At 42.8% G+C, this 16,449-nt stretch overlaps 1 protein-coding gene across 6 annotated transcripts in view; it reads right to left on the bottom strand.

The window, feature by feature from the left end:
- NBEAL2 (neurobeachin like 2) overlaps positions 1-16,449 on the bottom strand; it is a 646,515-nt gene that overhangs the window by 63,321 nt on the left and 566,745 nt on the right. For all 6 annotated transcript variants that reach the window (XM_069210922.1, XM_069210925.1, XM_069210923.1 and 3 more), the window contains 4 exons: positions 11,021-11,193; positions 2,383-2,477; positions 1,305-1,421; positions 584-745 (listed from right to left, as the gene is read on the bottom strand). In XM_069210922.1, the coding sequence (XP_069067023.1) occupies positions 584-745; positions 1,305-1,421; positions 2,383-2,477; positions 11,021-11,193 (547 nt within the window). The remainder of the gene's footprint in view (positions 1-583; positions 746-1,304; positions 1,422-2,382; positions 2,478-11,020; positions 11,194-16,449) is intronic.

Raw genomic sequence — 16,449 nt, 5'->3', positions numbered from 1 at the left:
TATTTTTTCATGTTAATTGCACCTTAATAAATGTATAATCTAAAAAGGTTTACCTCGTGTAATGTGTCCCTATATTGCCCAATCTACCATTCAGTCTTGTGGTTTATGACATCACCAACACATACATTGCACATATGTGCCTTAATGAAGAAACGTATCTCCTTAATTTGCACGTTGTGGGAGAATTTGAATGAACTGCTATTTTTAAATTAATGTTAAATGATTATAAGAATATTATTTATGATGTAAAATTAACCAAAATAAACAATTACTAAACTATATCTCACCCATGAACCTTACGCCTTAATTTACTGAAGTATGTTGTTGACTACTGATTTGTCTGTCATCAAATCCTCCTTAATTCATTTCTGATCTCCCCCAATAAAGAGCACCATTCCATTTTGCCACTTGTCCCACAGTAAATCTCCTACTCACACATTTCTGCTACTTTAGCTTATTGCAGTCAGCATCAAATTGGGTGTTACTACAATTTTCTGTCTACTAATATATATATATTACTTCTAAGTCTTTTTCCAACCCTTTGCCTCATCATATTCAAGCTATATCCCCTCCCCGAACTCACCTTAATAGATGATCTGCCTTCAATGGTGGTTTGGGCCACAATCTGTCCCTCCAACCCAACTACAAGATGAGAGATGGTCATTGGTAAGGTGCTTTCACTTGGAGGTTTTATGGACTTCATGAACTGCCCCCGGCGTAAAGTGTGGACAATGATGGTGCCATCCTGGGGAAATAACACAATATGTTTACACAATGAAGGATAACCAATGACTTGCATGCGCATGTTCTTCCGCAAGAATGGTCTGTTATGCTCAAAATATTTGATCATACTAGAGTTATTTACTGAGGAGCGATCTTGAAAGCTTCTTTCTCTCTCCTTTTTCCAACAGAAATGAAAACAATCATATATGCTGAAGTGAGTTTCCTCTGGACTTTTATTAAGAGAATACGGGGATGCTCAAGAGCTATCTAATTTCCTAGGAAATTGTCCCATTACACAGAAGGTGCACTGAAAGAAAGAATGACCCAGTGAGATTAAAAACATATTTACAGGCCACAGTCATCCCCTCCCATATTCCCAGAAACTATGACAAAGTAAAGACCTCACCGTCTTTGCCCAAGTCCATCCTATCTCCAAGCCCATACCACAGCGTCTATATCACGCCCACAGGCAGCTGTGTTCAGTGAAGTGTTACAACAAAATCAAGAGAGACCAATAGTAGAAATTAAGCCTCACATGCACTTTAGATTAGTTAATAGCACTATTCCTATCAAATCTTTACCTTTGATCCAGACACAGTCATGTCCAGTTCTGTGCTTATGGCAACACATGTGACCTCTTCATCGTGTCCATACAATACTTGCACAGGTTTTGGAGCCAAGCCACAGGAGAAACCACCCTGGGAAGACAAATACACAATTGGAGAAGAAATCAATTCTTATTAGGCTGCATAGCAATCAAGGCATTTAAGAAGGCATATTCTATAAGGGTGCCCCACGACCAATAGACTAACTCTGGAAGTTAATTTTATCAAGTTGCTTCGTGGGAGTAAACCATGAAAACAAAACCCATGCACAAGTGCACAGAAACACAATCCGCAAAAAGGCTAAACACTGGTTATCATACAGCTTCCTGTATCAAAAGTGAAACATTAAGGAAATTAATAGCTATGCACAATTATAACACCACCATATGTGCACCAAAGTTTTCACTCTGAATGACATCACGTATTCCATAGCATACACGGTGGCTGGGTTACATAGAGGGTGTGTGTTGAGTGATCACTAAATGATGACATTATGAACTACATATACCACTACATCTCTTGTGATGTCATATTTGACATCATAGGTATTGTGACAGTTGGTCCCCAATGGGAACAACGTTAAGGCTGGGTAAGAACAGTCATTTTTAATTTCTTTACATTTTGGATTTTGAAGGAAGAACATTGGTGGTATTGCACAAATGTTTTTTTTTATTTTTCATTTTTTAAGAGTTTTCTGATTTTCATTGTGTACATTTTCCACACCTGTTCATCAAACATGCAGAATAATGATAATTCCTGACTTCTGGATTTGTTCACCAACAAACATTTAGATTTATAATGGGCATGGTGATTATGGTCCTGATCCATCAACACACAGTTCCTTCTTTTGATTTTATGGATATTGTAGCAATTGGAGGCCAGATGGAGATAAGAGTTTCTGCAAACCTTAAACCTTTTTTACAATATTTTTAAATGAGAGTAAAACATTTTCTAAACAGCATTTTCAAAAGTAATATGTTGTCAAAAAATGTATGTACTTAAATACCCAATATAACATGTTTTTCAGGACTTAAAACAAGTCTGAGCTCCTCACCTGTTGCAGAACCTGCCACACCATGCAGGTGGTATCCCTTGACCCAGAAATGAGGTAGATTCCACAAAGGTCAAGAGCAAGACATGTGACAACATCTGAAAAAAGAAGGAAATAACAGAATACTTCAAGTCTCTCTGTCGAACAATGAGTTCTTTATGATGAACTGTCAGGTAAGCATATTGTATGCAGCCTGGAAGTGTCAGCACTTTCAAGTAAGTCCAGTCATGTTTGTTGCAGTACATATAGTGTAACAGCAGCAAGGGACAGCATAAGTTTAGGACTCTGTAAACTGTCAAAGTGAGTGTCACAAGATCAGCCTCACCGGTAGAAGATGGACAAGGCGAGTACATCAAATCTAACTAATACACTGAAAGCTGGAGGAGTGGAACACACTGTCAGTGTGACACACAAAACAGGCAGGATTGGTGAGACAAAATAGGCAGGGTTGGTATGAATGGCAAACAACAGTAATAGAAGCAGAGATGCTCAGATTAGATAGCATCAGTAAATTCAATACTGGATATTTTATTATATATATACATGTGTGTGTATATGTATTTGTATATCACCTAGTCGCGGTTGCCACTAAGTAGTTATAGCTAGTTAATAGTTTCAATAGAAAAAACTTTTTAGTTTTTCTAATAACTGACACCGCTTGATGAATCTTCATGACATTTCCCCCAAAAATACGATGCTAAGTTCAGAGGCTGTATGGAAAGTTTCGGGGCAATCAGTCAAGAAGGGCCAAGAAAAACACTTTTTCCCCATGCATTTTTCTATAGGGATTTTGAACAGGAACAGCATCTGAACCACAGGACAAAATCACACCAAATTTGCAGAAAGATAGCTCTTGGTCCAGAAAGCGCCCTGTGTTATTTGATATAGTAGTTTTTGAGTAATTAAAGAAAAAACAAATTTGTATATATAGGGATGCAAAGGCTCAGTGAACCCTCCCGATCTCATGCTGAGATCGGATTGGCTGCCAACGCTTCAAAAAGGAAGTGTTGGCAGCCATGTAGCGACTCAACTTTAGCAAAGTCCCAGAATAAATGATTTAAAACATTTTTTTTTAAAAAGGAAAAGGGCCAGGGTAGGGACACTTAATTCTGGTTCTGGGGTCCCAGAGGGAAACCCCCTCCCCCGGGCAAAAAAGCATTTTTTAAATTGTTGGCGAGAGTCACGGCGAATTAGCCAAAATATTTTCAAAAAGAAAATCACGCGGGGGCTCCCGCTCTTGTTTAAATGCAGCCCCGGATAGGCCAGGGGCATTAATACTGCAAATGCTCCCTGCAATCCCAGGAACTGCCACCTACCCGGGCTGCTGTTTAATCAACTGCACATATGCAAATATAAATGAAGTGTGGGCGGTGCCCGGCCCCCGCAGTCCCAGTGACCACCACCTTCCCGGGGCTAATATCTCATTAAATATGGGGGTGCCGCATGGCCCCTTTGGAGCCACAAGGACCTCCACCTCCCTAAGGCTTTAATAAAAATGATTGTGGAATGTAGGCGGGATGTGTGCCCCCCCGCCAGTACTGGGGACCACCACCTCCCCGGGGGCTATAATCATAATGGGGTGGGAGCATGCAAGCCCACCTGCAGCCCCATGGGCCACCACCTCCCTGGGGGTTTCAACAAAATGAATGCAGGGGTGCAGGGGGCCGTGGGGAGCCACCTCCCCGAGGCTTTAAATACAATGAATGAGGGGGGGCATGTGCCGCCCCCTGCAACCCCGGGGACCACCACCTCCCCGGGGATATAATCATAATTAGGGAGAGGGCACAGCCCCCCACCTCCCCCACCGGCAACCCCAGGGACCACCACCTCCCAAAGGCTGTTTAAGTTGGAGGGGGGCCACATGGCCCACTCGAGGAGCCAATGATGGCCCTAGGGACCGCCACCCCCCAGGGCCAGCTCCTACTATGGCCCAGGGTGTATCTCAAGTAACTATAACTCATTCCCTAAGGTAACTTAACTTGTGCCCTTGCAATGCACTGCTAATTACCACACAAATTACGGCACTCATGACATTTTTGATAACATCATTGATAACAGCAACGTAATATTTGCATTAAAATATTGACGGAAAAACTGTGCATGGCAGGAGAGCGAGTTAGAGTTACTTGTGATAACTCTAACAGATGAATTTCTATGGTTTTGTATGTTTAAAATGTGAGCTGAACTATAACGTCCGTGTAACCTGTTTTTTAAGTGAATATATATATATATATATGGAAAATGTCACTTACCCAGTGTACATCTGTTCGTGGCATTAGTCGCTGCAGATTCACATGCTGTGCACATCCCGCCATCTGGTGTTGGGCTCGGAGTGTTACAAGTTGTTTTTCTTCGAAGAAGTCTTTTTTCGAGTCACGAGACCGAGGGACTCCTCCCATTTCGACTCCATTGCGCATGGGCGTCGACTCCATCTTAGATTGTTTTCCCCGCAGAGGGTGAGGTAGGAGTTGTGTATGCTAGTAATAGTGCCCATGCAATGGAGTGAATACGTATGTACATAATGAAGTTTAAAGTAATATAATTACAAATTTAGAAATGTTTAAGATCAACTTCTAAACGGCTACAGGCTCCTGAGGAGGCGGGTGGGCGCATGTGAATCTGCAGCGACTAATGCCACGAACAGATGTACACTGGGTAAGTGACATTTTCCGTTCAATGGCATGTGTAGCTGCAGATACACATGCTGTGCATAGACTAGTAAGCAGTTATCTCCCCAAAAGCGGTGGTTCAGCCTGTAGGAGTGGAAGTTGTTTGAAATAATGTTCGTAGTACAGCTTGACCTACTGTGGCTTGTTGTGCCGATAACACATCTACACAGTAGTGTTTGGTAAATGTATGAGGCGTAGACCATGTTGCTGCCTTACATATTTCGTTCATTGGAATATTTCCTAGAAAGGCCATGGTAGCACCTTTGTTTCTGGTTGAGTGTGCCTTTGGTGTAATAGGCAGCTCTCTCTTTGCTTTAAGATAGCAGGTTTGAATACACTTAACTATCCATCTAGCAATGCCTTGTTTAGAAATTGGATTCCCTGTATGAGGTTTTTGGAAAGCAATAAATAGTTGTTTTATTTTTCAAATTAGTTTTGTTCTGTCAATGTAGTACATTAGTGCTCTTTTGATGTCTAATGTATGCAGTGCTCTTTCAGCTACAGAATCTGGCTGTGGGAATAACACTGGTAATTCTACCGTTTGATTCAAGTGAAACGGTGAGATCACTTTTGGTAAAAATTTTGGATTTGTCCGTAGAACTACTTTATGCTTGTGTATTTGAATAAATGGTTCTTGTATGGTAAATGCTTGAATTTCACTCACTCTTCTTAGAGATGTGATGGCAATCAAAAATGCAACTTTCCATGTTAAATATTGCATTTCACAAGAGTGCATGGGCTCAAAAGGTGGACCCATGAGTCGTGTTAAGACAATGTTGAGGTTCCATGAAGGAACTGGTGGTGTTCGTGGTGGTATAATTCTCTTTAGGCCTTCCATAAATGCTTTTATGACTGGTATCCTAAATAATGAAGTTGAGTGCGTAATTTGCAGGTAGGCTGAAATTGCGGTCAGATGTATCTTTATTGAAGAGAAAGCTAGCTTTGACTTTTGCAATTGTAGTAAGTATCCTACTATATCTTTGGCAGATGCGTGTAAGGATTGAATTTGATTATTATGGCAGTAATAAACAAATCTTTTCCACTTATTTGCATAGCAGTGTCTAGTGGTAGGTTTCCTAGCTTGTCTTATGACCTCCATACATTCTTGTGTGAGGTCTAAGTGTCCGAATTCTAGGATTTCAGGAGCCAAATTGCTAGATTCAGCGATGCTGGATTTGGATGTCTGATCTGTTGTTTGTGTTGTGTTAACAGATCTGGTCTGTTTGGTAGTTTGACATGAGGTACTACTGAGAGGTCTAGTAGTGTTGTGTACCAAGGTTGTCTTGCCCATGTCGGTGCTATTAGTATGAGTTTGAGTTTGTTTTGACTCAATTTGTTTACTAGATATGGAAGGAGTGGGAGAGGGGGAAAAGCGTAAGCAAATATCCCTGACCAGCTCATCCATAACGCATTGCCCTGAGACTGATCTTGTGGGTACCTGGATGCGAAGTTTTGGCATTTTGAGTTTTCTTTTGTTGCAAATAGATCTATTTGTGGTGTTCCCCACATTTGGAAGTAAGTGTTTAGTATTTGGGGGTGAATCTCCCATTCGTGGATCTGTTGGTGATCCCGAGAGAGATTGTCTGCTAACTGGTTCTGAATTCCTGGAATAAATTGTGCTATTAGGCAAATGTGGTTGTGAATCGCCCAATGCCATATTTTCTGTGTTAGGAGACACAACTGTGTCAAGTGTGTGCCTCCCTGTTTGTTTAGGTAATACATTGTTGTCATGTTGTCTGTTTTGACAAGAATGTGTTTGTGTCTTATTATGGGTTGAAATGCTTTGAGCGCTAGAAATACCGCTAACAGTTCTAAGTGATTTATGTGAAACTGTTTTTGCTGTATGTCCCATTGTCCTTGGATGCTGTGTTGATTGAGGTGTGCTCCCCACCATATCATGGAAGCATCTGTTGTTATTACGTATTGTGGCACTGGGTCTTGGAAAGGCCGCTCTTGGTTTAAATTTATACTGTTCCACCATTGAAGCGAGATGTATGTTTGGCGGTCTATCAACACCAGATCTAGAAGCTGACCCTGTACTTGTGACCATTGTGATGCTAGGCTCTGTTGTAAGGGCCACATGTGCAACCTTGCGTTTGGGACAATGGCTATGCATGAAGACATCATGCCTAGTAGTTTCATCACCAGTTTGACTTGTATCTTTTGATTTGGATACATGGTCTGTATCACATTGTGAAATGTGTGAACTCTGTGTGAACTCTTTGTGGACTTGGAGTGGCAATCCCTTTTGCTGTGTTGATTGTTGCTCCTAAGTATTGCTGTGTTTGACACGGCAGAAGGTGTGACTTTGTGTAATTGATTGAGAAACCTAGTTTGTGGAGGATTTCTATGACATATTTTGTGTGTTGTGAACACCGTCTTAGCGTGTTGGTTTTGATTAACCAATCGTCTAGGTACGGGAACACACGTATTTGCTGCCTTCTGATATGTGCAGCTACTACTGCTAGGCATTTTGTAAAAACTCCTTGTGCAGTTGTTATTCTGAATGGCAACACTTTGAATTGGTAATGTATCCCTTGAAATACAAACCTTAGGTACTTTCTGTGTGAAGGATGTATTGGTATATGGAAATATGCATCCTTTAGGTCTAGTGTTGTCATGTAGTCTTGTTGTTTGAGCAGTGGGATTACGTCTTGTAATGTAACCATGTGAAAGTGATCTGATTTGATGTAGGTATTTAATGTTCTGAGATCTAGTACAGGTCTCAGACTCTTGTCTTTTTTGGGTATCAGAAAGTACAGGGAGTAAACTCCTGTGTTTATTTGTTTTTTTGGTACTAACTCTATTGCTTCTTTTTGTAGCAATGCCTGAACTTCTAGTCCTAGAAGATCTATATGTTGTTTTGACATATTGTGTGTTTTCGGTGGGATGTTTGGAGGGAATTTGAGAAATTCTATGCAATAACCATGCTGGATAATTGCTAAGACCCAAGTGTCTGTTGTTATTTCCTCCCAATGTTTGTAAAACTTGGTTAGTCTCCCCCCCCACAGGTGTTATGTGTTGGGGATTTGTGACCTTGAAGTCACTGCTTGTTTGGAGGAGTTTTGGGACTTTGGAACTTTCCTCTATTCCTTTGAAATTGTCCCCCTCTATATTGTCCCCGAAAACCTCCCCGCTGATACTGGCTCTGGTAAGTGGGCTTTGTTTGTGAGGTTGCGGCTTCTGTGGTTTGCCCTCGAAACCCCCCTCGAAATTGTGTCTTTCGAAATGTGCCTCTGCTCTGTGGGGAGTAGAGTGCGCCCATGGCTTTGGCCGTGTCAGTGTCTTTCTTAAGTTTTTCGATCGCAGTGTCCACCTCCGGCCCAAACAACTGCTGTCCGTTGAATGGCATATTCAGAACAGCTTGCTGTATCTCTGGTTTAAATCCTGATGTACGCAGCCATGCATGTCTCCTTATTGTTACAGCTGTGTTGACAGTTCTAGCAGCTGTGTCTGCAGCATCCATTGCTGACCGTATCTGATTATTGGAGATACCCTGTCCTTCTTCTACTACTTGGTGCGCTCTTTTTTGGAACTCCTTGGGTAAATGTTCAATAAGGTGTTGCATCTCATCCCAATGGGCCCTATCATATCTGGCTAGCAAAGCTTGCGAATTTGCAATACGCCACTGGTTTGCTGCCTGTGCCGCCACCCTTTTGCCTGCAGCATCGAATTTCCGACTTTCTTTATCTGGAGGTGGTGCATCTCCTGAAGTATGAGAGTTGGTTCTTTTGCGCGCTGCTCCCACTACAACAGAGTCTGGTGTTAGCTGTTGTGTAATGTACACTGGGTCTGTTGGTGGCGGTTTATATTTTTTATCTACTCTTGGAGTAATGGCTCTCCCTTTAACAGGCTCCTCAAACACTTGTTTGGAGTGTTTTAGCATTCCGGGTAGCATAGGAGGACTCTGATATTGGCTGTGTGTGGACGACAGTGTATTAAAAAGAAAGTCGTCTTCAATGGCCTCTGAATGAAGGCTGACATTATGAAATGCAGATGCTCTTGACACCACCTGTGCGTAGCCTGTACTATCCTCTGGTGGCGATGGTTTAGCTGGATAGCATTCTGGACTATTATCTGACACTGGTGCGTCATAAAGGTCCCATGCGTCAGGGTCATCTTGACTCATTCCTGTATGAGTTGGGGATTGCATCATTGGTGGAGTGGCTACCGGTGATGGTTGCGGAGAGTGATGTGGGGATGGTGGCGGTGTTACTTGTTTAGCCACCTTTGCGTGTGGCTGTTTGTCTTTGTCTTGGAAGGCAAGCGTGCGTTTCATTTTGACTGGAGGAAGAGTGCTGATCTTCCCTGTATCTTTTTGAATAAAGAGCCGTCTTTGTGTGTGATCTGGCTCTATTGCCTGTAATTCCTGTCCAAATCTATGTGTCTTCATTTGTGTGGACAGTCCTTGTTCCTCAGTGTAGGAACTTGTTTTCGGTTCCGAGGTCGGATATTTCGGTACCGAAACCTTTTCGGCTGCTTTTTTCGGCTCCGACGAAACCTTTTTTACTTTCGGCGTCGTGCTCTCTCGGTGCCGACCCGTTTCGGTGCCGGTGTCTCGGTGCAGAATCTTCTCTGAGTCACTATCTCGGGCCCGAGGTTGCTGTGTGCCGGTATCTCGACCGGAGTCAGATGACTTCGACACCAGCTCGCCCTTTTTCGATGCCGATGAACGGTCACCTACTTTTCGGGTTAAGCCATGGCCTGTTGGCGGTAGCGTCCCCTGGGCTTTAGCGCTTTTCTCGTGAATTATTGGTTTCGACGTCTTACTCACGGTTTTCAGCGTTTCCTCTGGATCGATCTCCTCAGAGTCCGACTCCTGGGTGGAGAATGTTTCTTCCTCCTCCTCGAAACGCTCTTGTCCTGTCGGCGCCGACGCCATTTGCAGTCTTCTTGCTCTTCGGTCTCTGAGTGTCTTCCTGGACCGAAACGCTCGACAGGCCTCACAAGTATCCTCCTTGTGTTCTGGTGACAAACACAAGTTACAGACCAGATGTTGATCTGTATATGGATACTTGTTATGGCATTTTGGACAGAAGCGGAATGGGGTCCGTTCCATCAGCCTTGAAGAGACACGTGGCCGGGCCGACCAGGCTCCGAAGGGGATGGAAGAAAAACCCCGCAGGGCCACCGGAGCTCTTCTTAATTCGGTGTCGATCTGTTGTAACTAACCCGATACCGAACGCAAACAATACCGACGATTTTTCCGAGATTCTAACTAACTTTCCGACCCGAAACACGGAGCGAAAAGGAACACGTCCGAACCCGATGGCGGAAAAAAAACAGCCTAAGATGGAGTCGACGCCCATGCGCAATGGAGTCGAAATGGGAGGAGTCCCTCGGTCTCGTGACTCGAAAAACGACTTCTTCGAAGAAAAACAACTTGTAACACTCCGAGCCCAACACCAGATGGCGGGATGTGCACAGCATGTGTATCTGCAGCTACACATGCCATCGAACATATATATATATATATATATATATAGGTTTTTTTTTTTACTGAAAAGACTAAGATTAAAGGGATGTTATAGTTAGGTGAAAATGTCAGTTTAAATATACCATTTTAGACGGAAAAAACACATAAATTAACTTGGGCCCTAAAGTAATCATAATTTTCACCCCAAACATGCATAGTGGTGTTAACAATGTGATTTCAGATGTTGCAGTGATGTTATCAATGATGTCATAGAGCTGGTCCTGAGTGATGGAACATGTGAGGTAATTAGCAGTGCATGGTGAGACAAGTTATAGATACTTTGGGGGTAAAGATTATCACAAAAGCGGTGAGTCAGGATGGATATTGTCATGTACATAGTTGGAAGTGTCTGTGGCATATGTTATGCTGATATCAGGCATTAACTCATGGTTGGCAAATCCACACAGCACTTTCTAGATCCAGTAAACGTTGGCTGAAAGTTTCAACCCAAGACCCAACATTCATTTCAATATTTGTCCTGGCCACATTATGTTACCTATGTGCCTGGTGATGTGTCCTATGACCTTCCCTTTACTCAGTGAGGTGACACGAAGGCTGTTGTCCCAGTGTCCGGCACTGAAGAGCAGTTTTCCATCATGCGACACAGCCAAAGTTTGCGAAGACAACTCCACACCCTGGGCAAAGGGTCCATACAGGAAACGCTGCATTCTGCTCAAGAGAACAAATAATAACACATCACTGGCTGTATCCAAGACATAATTGTTCCATCCAACTCTTTGCCTCTATTTCACAGCACCTATTCAGCTTCTCTACATTCGTTCTCAGTAGGCATCCTTTTGTAATATGTTTCTGTGTTAGAACTTATGTCACACATATATCTGTTATCAGGAATGATTTACTTCAAACATCAATGGTTCGAAGTTCTATCACGTCCCTTGCAAACAAAAGATGGTGTCAAAGTCACCTAAAATACAATGCAAACTTTCTGGTGTGCCACTGTACCATTAATTGAAATTGACTGTGTTTTATATGTTAGAAGTGTTTTGGTCCATTAAATACAGCTGACACATTTGGAAATGCAGGGAAACTGAATGGAAGCCTAGATGGCATCATCAAAAACAAGGTGATGGAAAGAATATATAAATAAATATCAGCCATTGGTGATGGCACAGGGTCGCATTCCAAACCACTGTTTTTTTTACCCACTTTGCCATATTAGACAGACCACCTTATGTACTATCATCGGCTGGAAAGAGCAAATATTGTGTATTGGATATGTGTAATAAAGAATTAAGGTTTCTAACAGGTACAAATGTTCCTTAGATGTACTTTTTAGGCATCTGCATAGACAAATACACAGCAAAGTGATCTTTACTCAAACATTTCTGTTTGTAAGTTGTATAGATTATGCTACTGGTTTATTACAGTCATTTATAAATAAAATGTAAATTGCAATTATTTTGCGCAGCTGAGCATAATTATTATTTGATAATGTTTTATACATATTTAAGAATCCCATTGACCTACAAAAGGTATTTGCCTTGTGTACTTTAACAAGAATCGGCAGCTGATGATGAGAAATATGCATTTAAAATGTGCATTACTCATATCATTTGCTTTCAACAGGGTGTTATTTCCAAGGAGACTGCATTAGATCCTAACAGGTAGGCATCAATTAGTGAGTGCACTTTGGAATTCAGCATATGAAATAATGTAAGCATATGAAATACTGTAAGCATTGTGCCATGGGAACACTCGAACTCTAAGGAGTAAGTGAGAGAGAGCGCTGATCATCTGTAATAAAAATAAGTCTCTGGACTTCAAAAGAGAATTTCCAGCAAATGAGTTTATAAATAAGATTTCATCAACATGTTCACTCACGCACAGGAACATTTCTACAGAAGTGAACATTCATTACATTAGAGCGGCTGTGAATATTTTTTTGGCTTACAAGAAGGGCAAGGCAGACTCCAGAAGCTGATTGTGTGCTCAGAATTTCTTTCTCATTGAAAGGTGTTATGTAGTCTAAATTGAAGTAGATTCCCTCATGTCACAAAGGTCATCAGATATGCCTTATGTTGATCAAAGCACTGATGAGTAAAACTGCACTACGGATTACATTAAAGTTATAATGTATTTTAGACTCTAGACAAACAGTGCATAAAGAAACAATATCGGATTTCTGATGATGAATGAATTTAAAATGTATGCAAAAATGAGGGAAATGCACTTCTAACAGTCTGGTTAAGAGATTTAACTGCACCTTGAAGGGCATGATCATGTGCCTGTCAGAGCCCTTGAGGCGTAAGAGGGACATCCTCTTGCCATGCCTTCGGTTCACCTACAGGGAGGTGCAACAAAGGCTCTTGGATTTAGCCTTTTTGAGTGGTTGTATATCCAGCCTGTCAGGGAACTTTTGAGACAGGTTAGGGAAGGCTTGGACAAAAGCCTTCCCTAACCTGTATGTATTCAGTTACATGCTGGCTTTTAGGAACCAGACTGCCTGCTTCAGGAAGCACGCCAGGAAGATATGAAATGTAGTATGACCAGAATGCACCTTCTGATTAGTTTCATCCTGGACACAAAGTGTGGGTGATGGCCCCAGTGGAGATGCGTGCTCCCCAGGACAAGGTGACTGGGCCTTTTAAGGTGGTGGAACTCAAGAGTGATGTCACCCATCTGGTGAACTTGCGGACTCCCAGGAACCCTTTGAAGGTTCTGCATGTGAACCGCTTCAAACCTCACTTTGAATGGTCTGAATTGACAATGCTCCAAGCAACAAATATTGGGGTGGAGGAAGAGAGTGAACCTCTTCCTGACCTCCTGTCTGCTCAGAAGACGGGTCTGTGGAGGGTGTGAACCTCTCCCCCTCATTGACCCCAGAGCAACAGAGGAAATGTCCCCAAGTGTTACAGCAGTTTGCCTCTCTCTTCTCCCTGACCCCAGGGGTCACTCATCTATGTACATCAAGGAGTATGGCACCACTGTTGTTCCCTTAACAGAGTTAACTTCGAAGAAACAACCAAAAATAATAATCTGGACTGAGTCATACCAGACAGAGCATGGTGTGGGAGCAGTGTTGTCATAGCTAAATGAAGAGGGCCTAGACCAGCCTGTAGTCTTCATTAGTAGGTTACTTCTCCGGGAACGTAGGTGGAGCGCAATTGAGCGTGAAGCTTTTGCTGAGGTCTGGGCGCTGAAGAAGCCAAGACCCTACTTGTTTGGGACTCACTTCCGGGTTCAGGCAGACCACAGGCCCCTCAGATGGTTAATGCAGATGAGGGGTGGGAACCCAAAACTGTTGAGGTGGTCATCTCCCTACAGGATATGGACTTACGGTGGAACACCGCCCTGGAACAGAATATGCCAATGCTGCTGATGTCCAGATTCTTCCGCCTCAGTGAAGCAAACTCCCATGAGGTTGGGTAGATCTCCCCACTTTCAGCTGTGTGTGGGGGGGCATGTGTTAGACCTGGTATCCTTGGCTTGGTCTACCCTGTCTTTTTTGCCTCTGCTTCCCATGTTTTGACTGTTTTGCTGGTTTTGTTACTCTGGGCACGTTACCACTGCTGACAAGTGCTAAAGTGCAAGTGCTCCCTGTGTAAAAGGTACGTGTGACTGGCTTTTCCATGATTGGAGCATTTGATTTACTAGTAAGTCCCTAGTGAAGTGCACTAGAGGTGCCCAGGGCCTGTAAATCAAATACTACTAGTGGGCCTACAGCACTGATTGTGCCACCTACATGAGTAGCTCTGTAAACATGTCTCTCAGACTTGCCACTGCAGTGTCTCTGTGTGCAATTTTAAACTGTCAATTCGACCTGGTAAGTGTACCCACTTTCCGGGCCCAAACCTTCCCTTTCTGTACATGTAAAGCACCCCTAAGGTAGGCTCTAAGTAGGGTGCAATGTATGCTCAAGGTGGGACATATATTGGTGTTTTATACATGTCCTGACAGAGAAATACTGCCAAATTTGTTTTTCACTGTTGAAAGGCCTATCTCGCTCATAGGTTAACACTGGGCTGCTAATAAATATCTTCTAAGTACAGTTTCCCTTTGGGGGCAGATAGAGATGTGGAGTTTGGGGTCTCTGAACGCACTATTTAAAAATACATCCTCTTATAAAGTTGGTTTTTAAATGGTCAGTTTGAAAATGCCACTTTTAGAAAGAGGGCATTTTCTTGCTTAAACCATTCTGTGACTCTGCCTGCATATCCTGATGTGCCATCTGGGCTGGAGTGAATGGAGGAGAGGTTACTTACACCTGAATGGGCTGTGCTTTCCTCACACAATGCAGTCTCCAACCCCCTGGTGTGAGTCTGGAGCCAGGCCTAGGCAAGGCAGGATCTTGTCAACAACAAAGATTTCCTTTGAAGTTTGCCTTCTTCAAAATCAGAAAGGGGTATAAGTAGTGGACCCAAAACCCCAGATTTTCAGATTACTTCTGGAACCAAGAAGAAGAGCTGAGATGCTGGAGGAGGAGTACTGCCCCTTTGCTTGTGACTCTGCTTTGCTGGGCTGGCCTGCAGTTGCTGCTTCTGCCTGAAAGAGGACAAAGACTGGACTTTGTGGTATATTCTTGCTTGTGAAGTGTCTCCAAGGACTTGGAGACACCACTTTCCTCCTCTTTTGAAGTCTCAGGGCCATCAAAGGCTTCCTCTACCAGCACCTGGACTCTATGCTGAGACTCCTGCCCTGCCAAGTTGTGCCCTATCCAGTCCCTGGGCCCTTGAAAGGTGAAGCTGGTAGAACAATGACTGAAATCCAGGCAAAGGAAGCCCTAAAGAGAGATTTTTGACGCACCACCTGCAACGCGGCTGTAAAAAGGACGTGCCACCCGCCTCGTGACTGAAATCAATGCAACACCTGCATTGCGGCTGGGAAATTGACACATTACTTGCATCACGTCTGGGGGATCAACGCAAAACCCGCTCGTGGCTACTGAAAATGATGCAAACCCCAAGCAGCGCGGTTTTCCATCACCGTGCGGACAGATTTCTCAGCCATCATCGCTGGGCATCAAAATCAACGTAAAACTGTGCGGACCCGAGGTGCCCAGCATGAAAAACATCATACGGCCTCACTTGCGAGTGAGGAAACAAAGCATTGCTGATTTTTTGGATGCACGCTCGCCCGGGAGGCTTTATTTTTTACGCAAACCAGGTACTCTGTGTAACAACATTTCCATTGTATTCTATGGAGTAAAACTCTTTTTACTTTAAAAATTCATAACGACGTGTATGTTGAGTTTTGAGGTTTTGGTCTTGTTTGATTTAGATAAATATTGGCTATTTTTCTAAACTGCTGTTGTGTCCATTGTCTACTGTTTTCACTGCATTACTGTGTGTTCTGGGACTAATGCTTTACACATTGCCTTTTGATAAGCCTGACTGCTAGTGCCAAGCTACCAAGGGGGTGAGCAGGGGCTGTCTTAGGAGTGTAACTCTGCTACCCTGACTAGAGTGAGGGTCCCTGCTTGGACGCAGTGCAAACTGACTACCAACTAGAGACACCATTTCCAACACCATTCCACAAAATAAACGTGAACAGGGTAAGCAAACCAATTGCTAATACTGCACCTTGTACTAACCCTGACAGATGCAATGTTATGCGAAATCCCAAAAAACCTTGACTTGCTAATTTATTTACTGTAATCATTTTTGACTGTTCGATTCTTTAACATGCTTTCTGAATGTACTATTGTTTCCTAAGGTACATTGAGCACTCAGGCACCTCTTTTGGTCTGATTGGTGTGCTATGAAATTGTAAAACAATATAAAATAATTGTCTGGATCAATTTTTCTCTTAACAGTTAAAAAGACAGAAGATAGTGATTACGTAGGCGTGCTTAAATTATCTTAGTAATTACCTATGCATGCTTTAATTATCTATTTTCTATAAGAAGAATTTTCATAGGTGCACCTCATTTTAACTTGGATGTTTTCAAACTAAAAAAAAAAAACC

Source organism: Pleurodeles waltl, chromosome 10 (assembly GCF_031143425.1).
Source record: "Pleurodeles waltl isolate 20211129_DDA chromosome 10, aPleWal1.hap1.20221129, whole genome shotgun sequence".
In the NCBI taxonomy this organism is placed as follows: domain Eukaryota; kingdom Metazoa; phylum Chordata; class Amphibia; order Caudata; family Salamandridae; genus Pleurodeles; species Pleurodeles waltl.
This window is presented reverse-complemented; position numbering and strand designations above follow the sequence as displayed.